The 23,254-nt window shown below is 35.9% G+C and overlaps 3 protein-coding genes across 3 annotated transcripts in view; 2 read left to right on the forward strand and 1 right to left on the reverse strand.

Annotated features, from left to right (window-relative positions):
* The first annotated feature begins 1,127 nt into the window (after positions 1–1,127).
* Positions 1,128–1,902, forward strand: LOC135796256 (cuticle protein 19-like). Its single transcript, XM_065308188.1, has 3 exons — positions 1,128–1,217; positions 1,273–1,428; positions 1,495–1,902. The coding sequence occupies exons 1-3, from the start codon at positions 1,206–1,208 to the stop codon at positions 1,777–1,779; spliced, it is 453 nt and encodes a 150-aa protein (XP_065164260.1). The 5' UTR covers positions 1,128–1,205; the 3' UTR covers positions 1,780–1,902.
* A 398-nt stretch (positions 1,903–2,300) lies between these two features.
* LOC135795564 (uncharacterized) lies at positions 2,301–3,440 on the reverse strand. The gene is made up of 3 exons (XM_065307279.1): positions 3,378–3,440; positions 3,204–3,314; positions 2,301–3,140 (listed from the first exon to the last, which is right to left on the reverse strand). Exons 1-3 carry the CDS (start codon positions 3,393–3,395, stop codon positions 2,301–2,303), a joined length of 969 nt encoding a protein of 322 aa, XP_065163351.1. The 5' UTR covers positions 3,396–3,440.
* A 1,048-nt stretch (positions 3,441–4,488) lies between these two features.
* LOC135796245 (frizzled-2-like) overlaps positions 4,489–23,254 on the forward strand; it is a 58,433-nt gene continuing 39,667 nt past the window's right edge. Inside the window, 2 exon segments of the mRNA XM_065308176.1 lie at positions 4,489–5,447; positions 5,450–6,013. Of these exon segments, the coding sequence (XP_065164248.1) occupies positions 4,847–5,447; positions 5,450–6,013 (1,165 nt within the window). The 5' untranslated portion in view covers positions 4,489–4,846.

Raw genomic sequence — 23,254 nt, forward strand, 5'->3', positions numbered from 1 at the left:
TAAACAACAACTTTATTAAATTTATTTCATTTGAGATAATTAATCAAAGAAATTAAAGATAGAATTATGTGTGTTTATAAATTAATTAAGTATTTTTAGGTTAAAATTAGTCTAATTATGTTTCTAACCTTATTTTATCTAAGTTGTGTGTTACACTCTTAATAACTCAGTAACTATTAACTAAATTTTTATTATTATTGATTTATTGACTTTATCTTTGTCTCAAATAGCAGAATAACTCTTAAAACCTAAAAAAAATCTTCAAAATTGCAAAAAATTATTTTTTTTCAATAAAAAACAACAATTTTTGCCAAAAATCATTAATAATCAATCAAATAAAAAATTTTTAAATGTTTTTCCGACTCACAATTTTGATTGAGCATAAAATAAAATGGATTATACTTAATAATTAATTGCATTACACGTTGAATACCTTCAACGACAACATTTTTCATCCTTTCGCAAAATTTAGGAATTCAGTTGCACAATAATTTTAATTAATCCAACCGCAAAAATCATAACTTAAAGCGCGCGCGCATATTTATTATAAGTAAATAAAATTACATATACACATAATCAGCTTAAATTTGTGCGAATCCATTTAAATAAATTTTAATTAATGATTAAGTGCATTCATAAATAAGTGCGCACGTACGCACATATCCGGTGAGCGTAACAAATTATCTTCTCGTTATAGATATAAACGAAATCTCAAGCCCAAAATTAAAATAAATTAAATTTTAAGCAGACCGAAATGTGTATGTAAACGGTGTGTAAATAACTTTCTCGATGTGCAAATCATTTATTCACACGCACTGAAATAAAATGTCTTAAACTATTGTTGGATTAGATTACAACCACACACGGAATACTTAATTAAGCATCCGAATGTGCGTGAGATGCATGTGTAACCAAAACGGATTGTAAAAACTCGGTCGAAATTCGTTAATTGCTCAAAATTCACGAAAAAAACGCAAAAGAATGCCAAGAAGCGCACGCGTAAGTTCGATTGTTCTTCTTTAATTAATGAACTTTTGTATTTTGTAATTGTGTCGAATGTGTGCGAATAATTTAACAATAAACTGGGTATAAAAGCGTGCAGGAGCGGTTTGGAAAACATCAGTTGAAGTGTGTTCATCGTTTGAACAACAGTCAACTAGAAATCACAAATTTTGATACCTCAGGGTTAACATAGTTGGATTAACATGTTCAGCAAGGTAATTTTAAGGTTAAAACATTCAATAATTTATTTCATTAATTTAAATGTTACAGATTGTCTTTTTGAGCGCCGTTTTGGCCGTGACAGTTGCCGGAGCCCTTCCCGTTTATGATTCGCATCATTACGAACATGATCTGCATCATTACGAGCCTCATTTGATCGAAAATCATCATGATCATCACGAACACCATGATGTACATGATTATTACGTATGCAACCCAATATACACATTTTTGTATTTTTGTTATATTTGGTTATGTTTATTTTATGTTTAGGCTCATCCAAAATACCAATTCAAATATGGCGTTGAAGATTACCACACTGGTGACCATAAATCTCACCATGAGGAACGCGATGGCGGCGTAGTCAAAGGAGAATATTCCGTTGTTGAACCCGATGGCACCATCCGCACAGTGCATTACACCGCCGATGACCATAATGGTTTCAACGCTGTTGTCACCAAATCCGGTCACGCTGTACACCCTGAAGTGGTCAAGGAAGTCCCAGTCTACCATCATGAAGTCCCCGAGTACCACCATGACCATCATCATCATTATTAAATTACTAGAATGATTATTATAGACATCAAGAGATAATTATTGAGTAATTTATTCGTGGATTGTACATAATATAAAAAATAAATGCATTTGTGTCAAAAATAAAATATATAATCTTAAAATCTGTTGGTAAGCGCATAACTCAACAACGCCTAGACCAATTTGGCTAATTCTTTTTTTAAACTGTTGGTTAAAGTCCAAGGATGGTTTTTACGGCGAGTAAAATTTGAATAATTGCCGGAAAAACCCTAAAAACAGCCCTTTTCTATAGGATAAAAGTTGACATTGAGATTCAATCATAGTTATAGTTAAATAGTTGAATCCGAGATGGCGCGCTGAAGTGCATTATTAGCTATTCTTTATATAATTAATTTCTTTAAAATAAAATTGCGAATCTTATTGATAGAATTGACACATACTATTTATAAAACAAGAAAGTAAAAATGAATTACATTTTTATTAAACACTACCGAGACAAAGTCGCGGACAAAAATTGGTACATAAATTAAAATTTGATTTTATGTTTATATTGAATATTTCCGTTGATCTTGGGGTGAATTGTGTTGTAATTCATAACCATTTCTAGATTCTCCTTCAAAATTCATGTAGGAATAAGCACCTTGATTGTTTTCCTTGCCAGGCCTTCGAAACTTTCCAAAATGCGTCTCAAAAATATGTTTATAATTATTTACATGTCCTTGCTGTTCCTGTGCCTCCACAGAACTTGGCCTTTCTTGATTTTCCTCTCCAACGTCTTCATAAACCGGATGTACATTTTGACTGATCAATGGCAACGCCATTGGTAACTCCTCATTCTTTTTAAACCCTTGTGGAATTTGCAAATGAAACATTACAGGTTGTCCATAAACAGCTTTCTTAGCATTTTCTTCTCTTAACTTTTCCTGCGATAAATTATATCCGTACTGCGTGCGTTCATCATTACTGTCGATATTAACACTCTGATAATGCGCGGCGTTGTCCGCGGCGAAGCTTTCGATGACTTTGTTGTGTTTGGCAGCGTAGTTCTTCGCGAACTGCGGCAATTCATTGATGTACTTCTTGATCGGAAGATGTCCATGCGGTTCGTGATGACTGGGGGACGCTGGCGGCACTTTGATCGACCGATGATGATAAGTCGAAGAAGCCACGGCTGGGACTTGACGCGTCTCGCCGGCTTTGGAAATCACCGCGTGGAAACCGTTGTGTTTGTCGGCGGTGTATCGCACTGTGCGAAGAGTGCCATCCGCTTCGGCTACGGTGTACTCGCCTTTGACGAGGTCGCCATCGCGTTCTTCCTGGTGCATCTTGAAATCGCCGGTTTTGTGATCTTCCACGCCGTATGCAAATTTATATCTGCTTGTATCCTATTGAAAATCATATTAAAACATAAAACATAACCTAATTTGAGGTTAAATAACCTAACTTACAAAATTATCGTTGTTTTCTTCTGAAACGCCATCTTGTGTGAATTGTCTCCTTCTTACATGATGTGTAGATGTCATTACAACACTGCACATCATGAAAATGAGTCCAAACATCTGTTAAACACACAAAACTTGTTTTAATCTCTTAAAACCTCTTCATATTGCTGATATTCTTACTTTAATGCACTTAAACATATCTGTAATTTACTCTGTTGCTTGTACGTCAACACTTCATCAATCTGCAGCACTCACTGACCAGTAATGCACTTGATATTCATATTTATATGCAACGCATCTTCGTTTTTACATGCGCGAATAAGTTTTCAAAGAAAAGCGAAAAAACTAATTGCCGAAGCAGAAGCAATTACTGCCCCCGATATACTCATTATGATATCTATTTGTAGCAGTATAAAGAGTTTAACTTTGTAAGCGTTTAGAGTTTTATTGTTATTACTGGCATATTAACGCAATTAGTTTACTGCGCTTGCGTTTTGAATGATTTTGCATGTGCAGACATGTGCAGCGTTTTAGATTCATTAAAGTATGAAAGTGTGGATATTCTTAATTTCATTGTAGCACGCGCCGACAATGAAACGTCAAAGTGAACGGAGCATAAAACTGGATTAATTCGAAATGATTAGGCTAATGAGTATATTGTGCATCTGCTTTATTATTATGCGCACGCCACTTCTTGAAAATAAAAGTTTTATTCGTGTTTTCACTTTTTCTTAATTTGTTGCAATAAAATTGAGCCAATTATATTGTGACTTGATGTTTAAAATTATTTATTAATGCTTATATAACTAATAAATTACATTTTTAATGTTTAAAAATGTTTTTAATTGGAAAATATGTGATATAAGTGGCATACAGTTTAAAATTTGATTTGTAGTGTAAAAGTGTTGCCTATGTTAAATATGAAATTTTACCTCTTTTTGTTTTGTGTATTGAAAGTTGCCTATAGTTAAATGTGAATGTATTTTTATATTTTTTCAAATTGGGTTATAAACAATTATAAACAATACAAAAACAATACATATTAACAATTATAGCATTAAATTATTATTTTATAACAATTTATACCAAAAATTATCAAATTTATATAAATAACTGCCGACAATTAACAATTTATTGTTTATTTAATGATAAGTTAACATAGATAACATTCTAGTTCACAATTATCAGTTACACAGTAATAATTTTAGCTTAAAATAGTTTAAATAACCTTTGTTTCATTCAAATCAATTGAATTTTGAAGAAGTGACGCTGTTTAAACGATTACACCCGACTCCAGTTCTTCGTGCATGCTCGCAATACACTTCCTCTTCATCTCCCTCCATTTCCAAACAAACGAAACGCCGGCTTTAGTCCGCATCCGAGCGTCGTGCGTTGCGGTGTCGCCGCTGCCGCTTCTTCCAGTGCCTCGTTCTTCATCCAGGTAGTGAGGTTATTTGTGCATCTGGCGCTCGTTTCCGCTGGTTTATCATGACTACACACGCGCGCGCGTCTTAAAACAAAAACATGCGTCCGTTAAGTGCACCGCCATTATCCGCCTAAACAAAGTGCCTAACATCCAAATAATCAGTGATTTTTGTTCATTTGTGCTTACAGCCAGTTAACTAAAACAACTCGCAACGTGCCTCATCATGTGGTCAGGATACTTATTCGTGTTTCTCGTGCATTTAACATCAGTTCTAAGCCTCCAACCAGTCATGGGGGTGTCGCGCGTCTCGGACACCGACGAATTGGCCACGCACGACAGGTGCCAGCCTATAACGATCCCATTCTGCAGGGACCTACAGTACAACATGACCATCATGCCCAACGACCTCGGCCATCAGAAGCAAGACGACGCCGGCATGGAAGTGCATCAATACTTTCCGCTTGTTAAAGTCAAATGCAGTCCCACACTGCAGTTCTTTTTATGTAGTGTCTACGCGCCGGTTTGTACCATCCTGGATAAAGTCCTACCACCATGCCGGTCACTTTGCCTCTCGGCAAAAAGCGGCTGTGAGCAAGTTATGCTCACATTCGGTTTCCCATGGCCCGAACATTTAAACTGCGATAAATATCCGGAGAGTCCCGATGTTGAACTGTGCGTTGGCGAAAACAAAACAGAAACCTCCGCGACCACACCAACCTCCATAACGAAATTCAATAAATTCGGGTCTACTTTCGGTCCTAAAAGCCCTGAATTCGGTATAAGAGACATCGGATTTGTTTGTCCGTTACAATTCAAAGTCCCAAAATTCTTGAATATTCTTTGAAAGTCGGTGATAAAGTTGAGAAAGATTGCGGGGCACCATGCCACATGATGTATTTCAACGAAACCGAGCGTAAATTCGCACGTGTCTGGGTGGGCACGTGGGCGATGATGTGTCTGGCGTCGTGCCTCTTCACCGTATGCACGTTCCTCATCGACACCGATCGCTTCCGCTATCCGGAGCGGCCGATCATCTTCCTCTCGGTGTGCTATCTGATGGTCGCGCTCGCTTACGTGGTGGGTTTCCTCGCCGAGGACACGATCGCCTGCCGCGAGCCCTTTCCCACGCGGATTGGAGGCGCGCAGACCGTGAGCACGATCACGCAGGGCACCAAGTACGAATTATGCACCATCTTGTTCATGGTGTTGTACTTCTTCAGCATGGCGTCGAGTTTCTGGTGGGTGATATTAACCCTCACGTGGTTCCTGGCGGCTGGATTGAAATGGGGCCATGAAGCTATTGAAGCCAACTCGCAATATTTCCATTTGGCGGCGTGGGCCATTCCAGCGGTGAAGACCATCGCGATTTTGGCTATGGGGAAAGTTGAAGGTGAGTTTAAGTTATGCCTGCCTGCTCCCAGACTCTTTAACGACCCATTGTCTTGAAATCCATATATGTTACCGGTCGGCTTACAAAGGAACAACTTTGAGGTCTTGTTGTTTTTGCTTCCACTCAAGTGGTATTCGTATTAAATCAATAACTGGCATATTGTCGCTGGTACAAAACAACACAACGCAAAATTAATTACTTTAAAGGTAATTTGCGTAATTGTTAATTAATATTAATTACCTACTGCACTAGAGGAATTATTACCGAATGTCTACTTCTTTACCAACCTGTGTGTATCTTCTTAATTCGCTAATTACAGCGCGTCGTCTCCGCGTGTAAATTTAGGAGAGTAATGCTTGCTCTTTGTACATTTTAAAATATTTTAATGACTGCACACTTTGATACGATTACAGAAAACAATTACACGTCTGCCTTGCCAAGGGGACAATAAATTTTCCAGCGGTTTATTTCGCATATTTTATAAGTACGCGAATTCTTTACACTTTCATGACTCTGGCGGTGTAAGTGATTTCAGTCGCATGTTTAATGTGTATTTCAATGTTTTCGCTTTCGGATTCATACTGGTAACCAGTGTGTTACTAAAATTTTTAATATGCATTAAATTATTATTAGTATGTCGCTGTTTGTGGTGCTTGTGTGAGAGGAGCGGAGTGGAAGATCACAATGGCGATAACAAGGCCTTGGGTTGTGCGTCGCGTTGGGAACGCGAATTTGTTCCACAAGTTGAGAAGTTATTGCACTGGTGGATGTAGTAGTGGTTACTAATAAAAAGTTGGTTTGTCGGTGCGCGCGCCGTTGCCGTCGCGCTGGCAGGGAACCCTCTGCGTCTTGGAGTTAATAATAGTCATTACGTATGCACACGCGGGACAGGAGATGCAAAAAGGTTACATTTTTGCCAACGCGAAAGAAATTTAAATATAGCAAAGCGTAGAATGGAGGGGAAAATTTAATATTTTTAGTTGGAGTGCATAATATGCAGTATTTGTTGGATTTTTAATCAAAAATTTGTTTTTAGTGAAAAAAAAAAATTAAAAATTTTTGGTTTTAAAAGTTTGTAGTAATTTTAGAATACAAGGAAAATAGTATATTAAGAATAAAATTGCACCCCGTGATTAAAACCCGTGACTAAAGTACTTTATTCCCTTTTGTGACAAAAGTAATACTTTTTATGTCTGAAAATCGTGGAATTTAAAGGTTTTAGCTTCAAAAAAATATAAATCACAGCAAAATTGAGTTAAATTTAAATAATAATTAATTTACCACAAAATTTATTCATGAAAAATCAATTTTAAATAAAATTTTATTTCACAACATATTCTCTCTCCTAATGTGTAAATTATATTGATCGCTAGAGTAATTAATTAACGTCGATACTTATTGAACGCTCAATTAAATCACACGGTTGTGATATCATTTAATACTCATTATTCTCGCATGATTAATGCCCCACTTTGCATACTCTTATAGATTTAGTTTAGTTTACAATTTATATGCATTATCGCATCGGCCATACATTTATTTACTACTATAATATCAAATGTGTTCTGTCCGCTGGCGATTTTTCTGCAGCGGAGGCTAGGCCTGCGCCTGCCTACAAGGCAATTAGTTAATTACCCACGGACGACGAATGCAATTTACTCGCGAGTGCGATAATAAGCGCGGACGTGCGTTGGACACGTGTGTAATTGAAATTGATTGTCAATAATTCACACTGGATTATAAATAATAATTAATTATAAATATAAAAGCTGTGGACATAAGAAAGAAGTGAATTTTGTTGTGAAATTAAATTTTTCGTTTTTGTGAGGTGCAGTTTGTTGCTTTGTAACTTGATGCATTTATGATTGAAATCGATAAAACTTTGATGCTTTTGACTCGCCCGGCTGCGGAAAATAAATTACGATGCACTCACTCTGGTTGTGTGCAGGCAGGCGTCGGTGGCCGCCGCTTTGTGCTCGCAGAGGGGCACCACCTATTGTTGTCGTTATTGGGCATCGTTTTTCTTTGCGCTGTGGCGCGCTTTGTGCGCATGCAACGGCGCTTTGTTGCCTTCGGTCGAACGCGCGCGCATATATAAATATATTTCAAGACTTTATTTTATTTACCATAAGCGGATAATGTCCAACGCCTACGGGACCATAACAATAAACTCTCCAACCACCATCGAAATAAATCTAAAAAAATAAAAAAAAATAGGTTAGATTTTTTATGATTTTTCATCGGAGAAACGATAAAATTTTCCATTTTTCAAGCCCAAGTTTGCGCTGAAATCTAACGCATGCGATCTTGAACATTCCACCGTATGCACACATAAATTCAGTTCACGCGAATCTAAAATTACTTAACGCTTAGCGTTATAACGCATAAAATATCGCGCGCAGCATAATACACGCGCGAGACCTGCCCGGTTGTAATGAAAATGCAAATTCCTTCCGTGTCGCATTACCAATTTCATTACGCGCTCGCGCTACTACGACTTCCATGTATTCTGTGCGCGAGTCCAGCCTTGGAATTGTAATAAAGCTCATTTTTCATGAAAGGAGAAAAAATTATATTTGGGTTACATATACGTCAAAATTATTCATTTTGACACTTTAGGGACTTCGTAATGTTGTGGTTTCACAGTTCAGTTAATTTTCAGGTCAAGTATGTGAAACCCAATAAAGTTCAATGTAATAATCACTGAAATAAAGCCCAAAAGAGACAAAAACTAAAGTTGGTGATTTTGTGATAGTTTGCAACTTTGATTGATGTCTCTAGAGACTTTAATCTTCATAGTTTAGTTTATTTTTGTGAAAATAAAGCTCGGAGGGGACAAAACTAAAGTTGTTGATTATATAATTGTTTGCAACTTTGGTTGCATGTCCCTTGAGACTTTATTTCTCTTAATTTTTATTTTTAAATACTTTTATTTCTATGGCTGATCGATTATTCCGATAGTGATGCATAGAACATAGCGAGTCGTGACTGACTTTTGCGCAAAGACTCCGCTCGTCGTTGACGTCCACGAGTACTTTAATTATGTAATTACGTGCGGGCTCTCCTCTCCGAAAAGGGAAAAGTTCACGACTGAAATAATTGACAAAGAAGACATTGATTCACCGCCGAGATTAATAACTTTCGAGTATCACTCTTTGCTTTGTCTCTAAATGTTACCGGAGTATTTTCAATCAGTGCAAGAAGTCATGATGCGCAAGTGAGCCCACGTTTCGTGCAATTATTATTTGAAATTCTGATTAAAATCACGACTTTTCAGCGAATACGAGTATATAAGTTTGATGCGCATGCGCGATGGATGTGTTTTTGCATGATCACGTCTCTTTTTTCTTTGTGCTTTGTATATAGTAAAAATGCACTTTATTAAAATCACGATTATTGCAAAGCATCGCGCGCAGGCTGAGAAAACCTCAGCGTCGACTAAGTAATGTTCAGGTAACATAAGGGAAATCACGCATGGATGACTTGAATTGACATAACTTATGCGAAGTCAAAGGTCGGCTGCGGGCTGAGTGGCTGGCTTCAGCACAACAAAACGCAAATACACGCGGTTATAGGCTGTGCGAAGCGCGCCGCAAAAACGATTCCGTAACGTGGAAGAGAGGCCAAGCCTGAGCTTGCAATAATATTACAAGTCAACTTATTTGTAAGTACGTCGTGTAAGTAGTTACAACTTACAGCGTTTTCTTGTTCGAAGGTGAGCGCTACAAAAACCAATATTGCGAAAATAGCGCAGATGGGTCAATGCACTAAAAAATTATTGTCTAGGCATTAAATTACAAGCATTTATTTATATTTACGACTGAATTATAATAGATTTCTTTGGTATAACTCTTAGTTTTTGCTTGTAAATTGGAAAAAGTAATTTTTATCAATTTTTCTTTGATTTTTTCCAAATTTTAAATTTTTTTTGGGAAAAAGTGTTTTATGTTCTCTACAATACCTTTAGGAATATGTGTAGAAAATTTCATGATGATTTGTTGAGTAGTTTTCGCGTGAAAGTGTTACAAACATACAAATTTCACATTTGCGTGCCTAGACGAAGGAAAAAAATAAGTAATTTTGTAGATTTCGATTTTATCGTCACGAGGGTGCTGTTGAACAAGACCCAAGCAAGTTTCTCCAAGTTTTTGGTGGTAGATAAAGTCGTCAACCACCCCGAAAGCAATAAAAATACAAATACACCCTGCACCATCCACTCCCCTCGTTTATTGTTATCGATAATGTTCTCTCCACAGAACAAAAGATACAAAATTTGAACACAACTGTGATTCCCTGTGCGCTAGACAATAAAACCTTTTGCTTTTTCATTTTCATTAATTTTAAGCCAACACCAAAGTCACAATAACTAAAATCTCGATGTAATCTTTCCGCGACATTGAGCAGCGTCAATACCGTCACGATTATGCCAGCGATTATTTCGGCGCGGCGACCAAAATGCCATTACCTCGGCAACAATAATAATAAACGTGCGCGGATAAAGTGAATAACTATTATTGCATGTAATCATTTGATTTGCCAATGAAATAGCATTCATTTCGCGCCGCGCCACGGAGTTGTCTTCATTTTCATTCTCATTGCAATTTTGTGTCAGCTTCGTTTAAACACAGGTAGATTGAGCAGTGTGCAGTGTGTAATTTGTAGCGGAGGCTTATACTAATGTGTGCGGCGAGACTTTTAATGCGCGCAAAAAAGTCGTACTGGTGTAATAAGCTCGGAAAGAATTTTATGTAAAAAGTGCGTTGGGTATATTGCGCTGGATGGCAGAAAATTGCCGCGGTGTGGTTTTTTTTGTCTACCGGTGACTTGACTTGAAAGTTACACGTTCTATTAGATCGGGGTTTGAGTGTAATCACGTGAAATTCAATGTTCAATGTGCGATTGAGGGAAAAGTGCTTGTAATTTTGTTATTACCGTCAACACTTTACATAATCTCCAGTGGGTAAAAATTAAGATTAGGAAAAATTACTTTTGCTATTTTTATTTATTTTTTTACTTTTGTGTTGATAATTTTTTTATTTCTTGACTGGAATCAGCTGGGATTAAAAGATTACCGTGTTTAATATTAGTCAAAATTTCAAAAACAATGATTCAATAGGTTTTTTACACATTTCTTCGTTTTTAAAATTTTAATCTATTGTTCACACCTTTCGAATTATTTATTTGCGACAAAAAGTAGTCTGTGTCATTCTTTAATGTCCAAAATATATCTGTACCAAATTTTATCAATATTCGTTCAGTGGTTTTCCGTGAAAGTGACACAAACATACAAAAAGACATTACATTCGCATTTATAATATAAAATTAAATTAAAGTTAGTTTTGTGTGTTGTGGTGGATTAAGTCAATAGGCTTTTTATTTTCATTATTTTTATATTTCACTGTGCAGTTTGTTGCGTGACTCATTCGATTACCGAAAGTTAATTCGATTTTTTCGACGTGCGCGCCATAAAGCCGACCGCCTAGTGTTTATAAATTTACCGGCCGCTAGCGGAACGAGGACTACCCAGTTTCGGCGTCCTCGGCGCACAAAATTCATGCGTGCACGCGTCTCGTGAGCCACCCGATGCGCAATGTATCATTATTAAAGCCGCAAAGCTCGATGCGTTTAATTGATGGCCCTTATTCACTTATATTAAATTTTCACCACTGTGGGCCATCAATACAATACAAAATAATACAATAGAATAGAATATGTGGGCTTGTGTATAAATATTGAAGTAAGTGTTGAAAGTCGCCAGAAACACACGAGGGATGGAAACGCGTGCGCGGGTCAATTTAATCCTATTAAGTGTATTTATTAAATATAGGGGTGAATTTTAAAATAAGTAAATTGATAAGGCAAATAGACATAAATGGACTTTACTGGATTAGGAAATGAAATAAATTTTGTTTTGTTATTTAAATTGGTAAATACGCTTTATATTCAGGATAAAATCAAAAAAATTGAAAATTAAAAAAATATATAGTTTTTATTATTATTTTGGTTTCGGTTAAATTTTAAAAGTTGAAGAATTAATGATAGTTTATAATATAAAAATTTTGAGAAAAACTGTCGATTCGTTTTTTCGCAAATTAAGATTTTATTTTAAAAAAATTGAAAATTTCGTGGAAATACGATTAAATATCAAAATTAATTGTTTTTATTAAAAAATTAGATTAAATTAGATATTTTTCTAGGAAAATATATTGCAATAAATTCATTTTTTCAAGAAAAGGTTGAAATTTGAAAAAATAAACAAAAAAAACAAATTACATAAAATATATGAAAAAAGCAATGAAAATAACCAATTTTATTATTAATATCTGATTTAGGGTGGAATAAATAAATATTAGGGTGAATTTCAGAACAATTTAAATCGTATAAATACCAATAAATGAACTTTATTAGATTATTATCTAAATAAATCACAATTTAATGGTTTTACTAATCACATTTCATTCACATTTATTCCACCCCTTGAGAATTGATAAAAAAGTAGTGAAAATGCTATTAAATTTGTATTTGTACGAGTATGAGTAACTTTTACGTCCCACGAAATTCAATTCTCAAACGAGTTTATTTTTTCTGCAATGCTTTTGAATCGTTCTTCATGTTTCCGTTCCTCCCTCGTCGAGGGTGACACGGGACATGTGAATATGATTATCGAACGGACGCTGTCACCATTCTGGCCCTGTAAAACCCTAGGGTAGTAAAAACACATTCTCACATCGAGGGCGATGAATATGCTCGTACTTCTGTAGAAATCATCACGTTCGGTATGAACACGAAAAGAATTAAGCACGTGACCTGCCGTACGCAATTACTGCTTAGGGGTTACACGCACTAGTTAAACCACTGCTTTATATTATAGTATAATATGCACTTTACAGGGTGTATCTATATTTACGTGTACATAAAATGTACAGTTATCGATTTAGCCGCGAATAAGTGCTTGTTGGTTGATGATTGTAGTAAATCTATTCGCAACCAACACGCCCATATTGGATTCTACTGAAGACAAGAGTATGCGGCATGCATTTCGTGTAAATAGATTGATTCCATTTACATGCGTCGGGGTCGGGCGCTGCATACGCGAGATTCATCTATATTCTACATTCTGCGGCGTTAATAGGTTTAAATTTGCCTAGGAGGCTTGTGGCCTCCGAGAATTGCAGAATTGCGGATGTATTTACTCACTTTGCTATCCCACTATCCACTTGCTGTCATGCCTCCTTCGGACTTTGATTTGATGATGCTTATTTTCATCTTTTAATAGATACTTAAAGTGGATTGCTTATAGATTATACTATTCATATTACATGATATTCAGGGTGTTCAATATCTCATTATTTATTATTTAGGGAAGGAGTTTTGTTAATATTTTAACATAAAACATTTTTTTTCAATTATTTTGTTGGAAAACTCTTAAAAATTAGTTTTAGTGAAGTGAGATGAATATTTTTGTGTTTTTTGAAGATTTCTTGCCTCCTCTGCATTATTTTGCTATATAAGAAAAAAGGTATTGTTCTTTGGAAGAGGTTCTTCCGGCTACTTTCCGTTAGTTTTCCTCTACTAGCCTAAAGGTTGTATTATTTTTAGTGGGAGGAATAATAAAAATATTTTTCTGTTTGATGGAGGTTTCTAAGCCTCCCTTTGTAGATATAGTGGAATAGTGAAGTAGGTATTCTGAAAAACCCTCTGCCACTCACTTCCAACCCCCTAGGCCTCAAATACCTGTATTATTCACTAGTTTCTTAGAAAATTTTGCAAGAGGAGGAACCAACCACTTAAATTTTCTTTATTTCTACTCAAAAATCACCAAAATAATCTTTTTTAAAGTTTGTTTTCCTTAAAAACAATAATTTACTAAAAATAATTAAGCTACTGTATAATGTAGTTATAGATACACCCTGTATGTGTTTCCTAGTTCATTTACTCGGAACCTTGCGTGCATTATACGCACGTTGTTAGTCAGCACTGAGTGCTGCAACCGTGGTGCGTCTGCTGTGCCTATGCCGGCCGTAGATTCAGTTTAACGACACTTCGGGGACGCATAATCGCCCGATTAGCTTTTACTTTAAATGGTTATCTAGTTCTCTGCGCTTATTAACGTCGCCTAGCCTAACAGCATCCACAGAAGCATCTCCTCACAACTGTTTATTTCATCGCATGTTCACATACTCAACGAAACAACTTAGAATCTACTCCGTTCTATTCCTAAACCTAAATTGGGCATAACAACTCCTAACTCCAAATATCGGCGAATTTATTTCGGGCCAATCATCTCCCACACCTCTATCTTTCTATGTTTGTATTGTGGTGAATACAGCATGGTGTGATTTATTACATGAATGCATCAGCTGCGTTTACTTCCGAACGCTTATCACCGGCGATGATGATTCGCCGGCGCAGGGTTATCGCGTTGTGTTTGCACAAAGTCACAAATAACGCGCGCTTGTTTGCGGCGCGGCGCCTTTGATGCGCACCGCGCTAACAAATAACGAAATAACGCGATGCGCCGCCATTACAAGCCGACCATGTGTGGCATGTTGCGCGGTGTTTTATCGTTGTTTATATGAAATTCGAATGAAACCGGGCAGGCGATCAAAGCACATCACCCGCCTCCACTGCGCTGGGTTTATTGCTGGCTTATTATTTTTATCGTAGGCGTTCGTTTTATTATCCAAACATCAAACTTTATACTATAAGCATGGTAAATGCGCCGCATTTTCACTCTATCTGCTATATATATTCGACACTCACAGTATTCAAATGTTATTTCGGACTGAAAAGGGTTTAATTGGATTTGTTTTGTCTCGTCGGGGACACAGACGATGAAAAAAGGGTCTGATGACCTTTGAGAATTGTCGCATTTGGGTATAATCTTAATTAAGTCATAAATATTACTCAAATGTGTGAAAAATCTTGTTTGGAATGTAATCGTTATTTTAATTCATTTAGCCTGCGACGATAACGAGAATTTTTTGTGCGCACGCTTCGTCATTTTCATTTTTCATTCGTTGAACATGCGGCAAAGATAAAGCAGTATTATCCTTAAATAAATAAAAAAATAAGCTGGTTGGGCGGAATTTTGATTGAGGTGAGACAACCTTCATTAACTTCAGTCTAGGTAGGTGTAGTTTTTTTTTAGTGTATACCTGAGTGAACTTTTGTAGCCGGCCCTATTTTTGGGCATGCACGACGAGATAATAAATTAGGGGATGTATTAATTACTTTCATGCGCGCAGTGGGCCTTGAACGGCAGGTAGAAATAGCTTTTTGTAATGCTGATGCATGACGTGACCTGAAAAGAATGGATGAGAGGAGAAAATCGATTTTTTTTTTTCATTTAGATTTTATTTTTAATTCTTAAAGATTTATATCTATCTATAGTTTTTAGTAAATCGTTAAATGCATGGTTAGGTAACTAAAAAGATTTTAAAAATTAAAAAAGATTAAAGGACAGTGACATTTCGCTTGTGAAACTTGTTTTCTTCTCGGAAAATGTTGCAATGTGGATGACCTCATCTATTCATTTCGAATTTTTCAATTCAGCGCCTTCCTGCTGCCGCAGCTAAGCGCTTTTTAAATGCCGGCGACTAACGAACGAACAAATTCGCGTTAATGAAGTTTTCTTCGAGCGCGAGCAAATGTGAACATCACTCTGGTGGCGCATAGATTACCGCACATTGCGCTGCACATATCCCAATGCGAGTGTGAGTACGCGAAAGAAATGCAAAGAAGAATAATTAAGCGAGTTCATTAACGGCGTAAAGAACGCCAGACGTCCGTTGCGGACGCGGATGCAGAAACTCATTTCGCGCACACCTCTCGCAATTATTACGACGATAACTCACGAACACCTCGCAACACTTTAAGGCCGTACGTGCGGCGATGAGTAGGTGCGCGTTTTTTATTCTTGCGACTTGCACCGTTGAACATTAATAACAATGGAAAAATTGTTATTGTTATTTTTAAATTTATTCGGTATTCAATAAGTAGAATTTGCAAGTAATTTACATCGTCGGGGATGTTTGTGGAACACTCGGATGTGTTCCATTTAGAAACTTTGTATAATTTTAGTTAATTATAGGTGAAAAGTAAATTTTTATTTTTTAAATTCAGTTTTTTGCATTTTTCATCCAAACGACGGGTTTTATGATGAACATATGTTAGAAAAACATTGTAGATCATGAAATTGTCTATAAAATTCGTCTTTATACTTTTTTCGTAAGTGTCACTATTTTTGATGTACAGCAGTTTGAAAAGTTGTTCTTCATTATATGGCTGATTACGAGTACTCCGGCGGTATACATCACTAGAAATTCGGCTTTTTCTCTTGAACCGTTTGAGTTATTTCTTTGCTCTTTTCATGTTTAGGTAGTAGAAGAGTTGTTCTTTACTATGCGTATTTGTTTCTCCGCGAAAATCCTTACAAACGGTCTTTAAAACGCTGTCAAAATTAAGCAACGGTTACAGTTTTATAAAAAGACGTTTATCTGTTTTAATTTCATTACTAGAAATTCGGCCTTTTCTCTTGAACCGTTTGAGTTATTTCTGTGCTCTTTACATATTTAGCAAGTAGAAGAGTTGTTCTTTACTATGCGTATTTGTTTCTCCGCGAAAATCCTTACAAACGGTCTTTAAAACGCAGTCAAAATTGAGCAACGGTTGCAGTTTTCTTTTCGTCTCTAGAAATTCGGCTTTTTCTCTTGAACCGTTTGAGTTATTTCTTTGCTCTTTTCATGTTTAGGTAGTAGAAGAGTTGTTCTTTACTATGCGTATTTGTTTCTCCGCGAAAATCCTTACAAACGGTCTTTAAAACGCAGTCAAAATTGAGCAACGGTTGCAGTTTTCTTTTCGTCTCTAGAAATTCGGCTTTTTCTCTTGAACCGTTTGAGTTATTTCTTTGCTCTTTTCATGTTTAGGTAGTAGAAGAGTTGTTCTTTACTATGCGTATTTGTTTCTCCGCGAAAATCCTTACAAACGGTCTTTAAAACGCAGTCAAAATTGAGCAACGGTTGCAGTTTTCTTTTCGTCTCTAGAAATTCGGCTTTTTCTCTTGAACCGTTTGAGTTATTTCTAAGCTCTTTTCATATTTAGCAAGTAGAAGATTTGCTCTTTACGATGCGTATTTGTTTCCTGTGAAATTCAATTTCCAACGGCCTTAAAAACGCTGTCAAAAATAGGCGATAGTTGAGGTTTTATAGAAAAAATGTATCTGACATAATTTTACACCAATTTTATAGTTTTTATATGTTTTTATATTCAGTTTCATACAATAAGTACAATTTGCAACTAATTTATATCATCGCAGACATTTGTAGAACACTCAAATATGTTCCGTTCACTTCACAAACTTCACACAACATCAAGTAATTATAGGTCTAAAGTAGAATTTACAATTTTTGAATTTTTGGATGATAAAGAAAGCGTTTGGATACAAATTTCCTTTGCATAATGTATGTAATTAACAGCCATTGAGCCATGGTAAAGTAGAATAATTATACCTTGTGGCTTCGTAACAGCACCACGTATTTTTTGCGGTGACACCTTACTCGCCAAATAATTACTCAATCTACTTCATAAGAACTTGATTGAAATCCGTATTAGAAAGGAGTCAATTGTAGAACGTCAACTGGTGATAATTTATCGTCGTTGTAATGACGCTAATTATATCAACTATTGAAAATACAAGCTTGGTTTAATGATGATTTTTAATGAGAACGTAAAGTTTTAATAATGCAGTATCATTTAAGAGTTGAAAGAGTAAAAAACGCGCGCAACGCAAAGATCATCAACGTCATGTGCGTATTAACTTTAAAGATGGGCGATATACATGCATCATTTGAATTAGATAGTGGATCTATTACATTCAAGTTGTTGGCTATTGCTGTTGCTTCCACTTGAGACGCCCGGAGATCAATTACATCTTAATCAAAAATTGCGTGCGGTTGAAGCGCTTAATGGTGCTGTGTACATTCGCAGAGTGCAGTAGCTCATCTTAATTTACTAGTTTATTTTTCATGTACGAGTTAACTATCGGCAGCCTTCGAGTATTCATTGAGTAAAGATTAGTTTCAGCTGAAGAAGACGAAAAAAGTGAGCGTTGAGTTGGTTAAAGCTTGGTTATTAAAAACTACTCAATTTAATATTAGTGCTTTTTAAGCATGTTGTTTCGAGAATGCAAAATCAAAGAGCAAATATTAATGTTTAGAGCTGGAGATACTATTGCGCACGATCTCTATGAAGCAAAGTGCATATAATGATGATGATAGCGATCCAATGTGCGGTGTTGTCGCCGCGCGATAGTTATGCGGATGTTTGTCATGTTTACTGGCACATTATGTTGCAAATTTATTGTTTTCGCATTATCTGCGTACAGTGAAAAACTATGCGTTGGACAAATTTATCTTTAGTGTTAAATAATCATTATATGCATATATTGAAAATATTGTGAAGGGAAATTAGAAAATAATCTTGTTTTAGTTGTATTTGTCTTCATAAAAGTAAAAATTTAGTATTTTTGCAATTTTCTGCTAAACGACTGGTTTTATGAGAAAAATAGGTTAGATAAAAATTGTAGAACATGAAATTCTCTATAAAACTTGTCTTCATACTTTTCTTCGTGAGAGTAGCCATTTTTGATGTACAGTTGTGTGAAAATAGCTCTTCATTATATGGCTACTCGGTAAACAGCACTATAAATTCGGCTTTTTTCTTGAACCGTTTGAGATATTTCTATGCTCTTTTCATATTTAGGTAGTAGAAGAGTTGTTCTTTACGATGCGTATTTGTTTCCCGCGAAATTCCTTGCAAAACGGACTTAAAAACGCCGTCAAAATTAAGTCATTTTTGAATTTTTGTAAAAAACACGTTTTTTGCTTTCATTTCAGGCCTAAACCGCTGAATAAATTTTGATAAATGTTAATCCAGAGATACTTTGAACTTAGAAGAACAACATAGACTGCTTTGTCTCATAAAAATAAAATTTAAAAGGCATGAAATAACAGGATGAAATTCTTTAAACTTTTTTTTCTGACTTCCGTAGCTTTTTACACAAATTAAATTTACTTCGCACTTAAATATTTTATTTACGAGCATTGTCATCATAAAAGTGAGTGAATATGCGGGTAATGTGGCACATATCACGCACGAACTAAACCATTCCGGAATTGCACACTCTCTGTAATCGGTGAACGGCATTCGCGAATTTTTTCGAATTATCTCTCTAGCGCGCGGTAATATGCCGTTTTCTTTCGCCGGTGCCAAGAAAACGTTAGAATGCATTTCTACGACTCGCAATCAGTTATCTCTTTTGTCTATCACTATCCGCTCAAAAATAATTACATTTACTAAATAACACTGTTTAAACCAATCTGGAAATCTTATTAGATCGCTTGTAATCTGACGATTTTGAATAACTGTAATCCGCAGTGTATCGAATTCACTCCTCACCTTTCTCATAGTGTATTTTTTAACGCTTAAGATCAACGAGTATTGATTTGTCATTTTAAGCATGAAGGAAGTTATGAAATGATTCACATCCAAATTCACATCCTAATATCAAATAGGATTTATAGACTTTGAATTGGTCGTGGTCAATTTGATCAGGTTGCACGTGCATCTCATTTGAATCAACTGTTTGTATTAATTCGTTTCTTTTTTATAACCTGCTTCTGACGATGACGCTGTTCTTTCCAATGTCCACAAACCGGTTATAAGACTTTTAAATTTAATACTTTCAAGATCTACTTCTATATAAATTTTATTTCCTTTTTTTCTTTTGGTAAATAATAAAAACAACCGCGAATGTTATTAATACCGCTTAAATACTAGTTGCGCATGCGCGATGTGAGATGAAGATTTAATTCGGTGCATGTTGCAGTTCCTCATTCCCCGAGCACACACATGTGCGTAATGTGTAATAGCATGTAGATACGCAGTTATAAATTAGATTTTCAAGTGTAATTGATGCAGCATCTGCAATTGCGTCATTAATTTTGCTCATTGTCGAGGCGGATACCTCGTCAAGTCTCGCTGGTATAATAGCCACAGCGTAGCCACTCATAGTTTGTGCCACTCGTCTTCTACACGCTGCTTCTTAGATCAAATACTTAGTCAATTGCTGCGCGCCGCGCGATGGGAATAAGTTGGGCGCATGACTGACTTGCATCTCGCCAACAAAGTGATACCGACGCGTGTGTGATGGCGCCGCATTTGTAGATACTCATTACAACGAGTGTCATTCGATGATTATTCTATTTTAGTATATAATATTTTATTTGTTTAGTGAACACTCGGTGTATATGCGTGTGCAACTTGTAAAACTGGTAGCAATGTTGTCGTTATATCTTGGTGTTGCTGGAGCCAGTTGAAGCTGGAGCTGGATTCTCTATAATCGTTCTATATTCGTTGCGAGTTGTTTGAGTGAAGCGTCTTGTCGATGATGTCGGAATGACTCTTTTCAGTTCTGCGTTTCGCGCGATGGATTCCGGCGATATTCTTGCGGTTTCCGATCGTTTGTGCTGCTGCCACCTGTTTCTGCATTTCTAATGCGTTGCGAGAATTTGTGGGTATTGAAATTGGATCTTTTTCACACATGACATATAGATAGATATGGGATTGTAAAAAATTGTATTATAATGTAATTTGATTCAGCGGATTAGAAAGCTGAGATCGAAATCGATATTTAATGAAATGTTTATTTTGCTATTTATTGCGAGGTTTTGCGAAATTTAAGGTTAGATATGAAATTAATATTTATGGGAAAATGTTTATTGACAAACAGTAAATTTTTATGTATTTTTACAGTAGTTTGAGTTACGAAATGCAGAAAATGCTTACATTTTTGTTGTATTTTGTTGTATTAACTGCAACTGCACATCTGTTGGTAAGTGCATAACTCAACAACGCCTAGACCAATTTGTCCAATTCTTGTTTTAAATGTTCGTTAATGTCCAAGGATGGTTTTTACGACGAGAAAAAATCGAATAATTGCCGGGAAAACCCTAAAGACAGCCCTTTTCTATAGGATAAAAGTTGGCATTGATATTCAATCGTAGTTATAGTTAAATAGTTGAATCCGAGATGGCGCGCTGAAGTGCATTATTAGCAATTCTTTAAAATATAATTAATTTCTTTAAAATAAAATTACGAATTTTATTGATAGAATTGACACATACTATGTCTAGAAGAAGACAGTAAAACGAATTACATTTTTACGAAACACTACCGGGATGAAGTCGTGGGCAAAAGCTAGTTAACAAATAAATTGTGAAATACGAACGAGAATTCACTATGAAACAGGCGAAATTGTGAAATTTTTGTTATAAAATACAAAGTGTCATATTTTTTACTGTTTGATTTACTGTTGAAAATAAAAATGCATCTAGATTTGCTCAACTATGTATAATTTTCAACGCTTTAAGATAAGTAACGGATTCTGCCTCAAGATAAACCGACCTTCAACCACACGGTTTACAACCGCAGACTTCTCTTATTTTATGTGCATTTTTATGCTCCTAAGCATCAGCCTCTAAACTAATGAGGTTAATGTTTGGTGTGTGTTAATTGCACTTCTCTTAAATCTTATTAAAGCACCGACTGTCGGCATTGTCATGAAATTATTGGTGCATAACATCAATTATAAGCGATGATAAACATGTTTGTGTGATGTTGAATAAACGCCTAGTTTAATAATAATAATATTTATTCTGCTTTTATTTCTGTTACAGGTGAGTTCTACTTTTCTACTAAGTATTACAAAATATACAAAATATACTGAGTAAGTACTATCATCATTTTAGAAAGGATTAAGTAATAAAATCAGCGGCAAATTGAAAAATTAATCGATTTGCAACATTTTAATTATCGGTTGTTTGTTTAACATTAGCATACGCCGAGGTAACAATCATTACAGATTAATCAACGTTGAATTTGCATATTATCCATCATTCTATCACAATATTTGCATTCGTTGCTTGCTTAATAATGCCGTTAGCCGCCGTTATGCGCGTCGAAAGTGCAGGCGACATGATTTTTCGCCATTTTCGCACTTTATGCAGGTGACTTAATGCTGTCTCAAGCAAATAATCATTTATTTGCATACCTGCTCGAACACTACGGACAGATGGATTGATGTCTCTCGCCTATAACATTATCTATTAAGCGTTACAAGCGCGTTGAGATTGGAAATTGGACACGTTGCGGTGATTTTTGATTGAATCATCGCAATGTATTAAATCCAGTGTCGGGTAAATGCGTGGAATTCGCATGCATGTGCATAAAACACGAAAAATAAAATCATAAACGTGTGTGTGTGCGCGTCACGCGTTTCTGTTATTTCAGTTATTTATGCGCAATTTGTAGCAACATTAGTTTAATGTAGCAAAGTGTCCACTAATCCGCACACTACTGCAAGACAGACCAGAGAGAGGTTCAGAGGTGTTGAGATTCTCGGATCGCGCCGTTGTAGCCGAGTGTGTTTTAAAAGCGTCTTTAAACCGTTGCACGTCGCGCATAAATTACACACGTATGACATCGGTACAAAAGCGTCGTCGCGATTTTCACGCGCGAATGAAGCCGCACAGTGCAGGCAAATACCAGCGACATCCTGCAAAACTCGCAGCTTTGCATATGTATATTTATATATTTTGTAAAGCCAACATAGACGTAGATAAATCCCGAAAATTAGATCTGAAATTTTAATTTTCCGTGTGGAGATAATTAGAAAAGGTATAGTTACACGAAATGTCACATTTGCGTAGGGGTGTAATCAAATGTAAACTAGGCGAGAGTCTCGTTTACTCAGATAACGAGAACATCCTTTGTGTTAGCTGCTCCAGAATGCAGTGGGTGAATAAATTACCATCGTATTTTCATGCTTTCGTGTTGCATGTAAATATTTCAAGCCTGGAATTCAGAGAAATGGGTTATTAATGTTCTTATCGTCAAGAAACAGTGTAATTTTATTATTTTAACTACTACGTGAGATATAGTTGCATTTTCCGCCACCAGATGTCATAGATTTGACATGTGTATGTCATATACTACCGACATCTAGCGTGTAATTCACGTATATAGAGCAGAAAATTAGTTTTTTTGGAAATTTTCTTTGTAACTGATGTTAATTATTTAATTACAACTGTTTTTATGATTTTTAACCACTTCGTGACTGATAGTTGCATTTTCCGCCACCAGATGTCATAGTTTTGGCATTTCTATGTCATATACTACCGC

Source organism: Atheta coriaria, unplaced genomic scaffold (assembly GCF_025399875.1).
Source record: "Atheta coriaria isolate IRGN ID8LTWV9N9 unplaced genomic scaffold, Caltech_Dcor_3.1 hic_scaffold_7_pilon, whole genome shotgun sequence".
Lineage (NCBI taxonomy): Eukaryota > Metazoa > Arthropoda > Insecta > Coleoptera > Staphylinidae > Dalotia > Dalotia coriaria.

Coding starts and splice junctions, on each gene's coding strand:
- LOC135796256 (XM_065308188.1), top strand. Junction 1,429..1,494: donor ATGATGTACATGATTATTAC/GTATGCAACCCA, acceptor TTTTATGTTTAG/GCTCATCCAAAATACCAATT.
- LOC135795564 (XM_065307279.1), bottom strand. Junction 3,141..3,203: donor AAGAAAACAACGATAATTTT/GTAAGTTAGGTT, acceptor GATTTTCAATAG/GATACAAGCAGATATAAATT.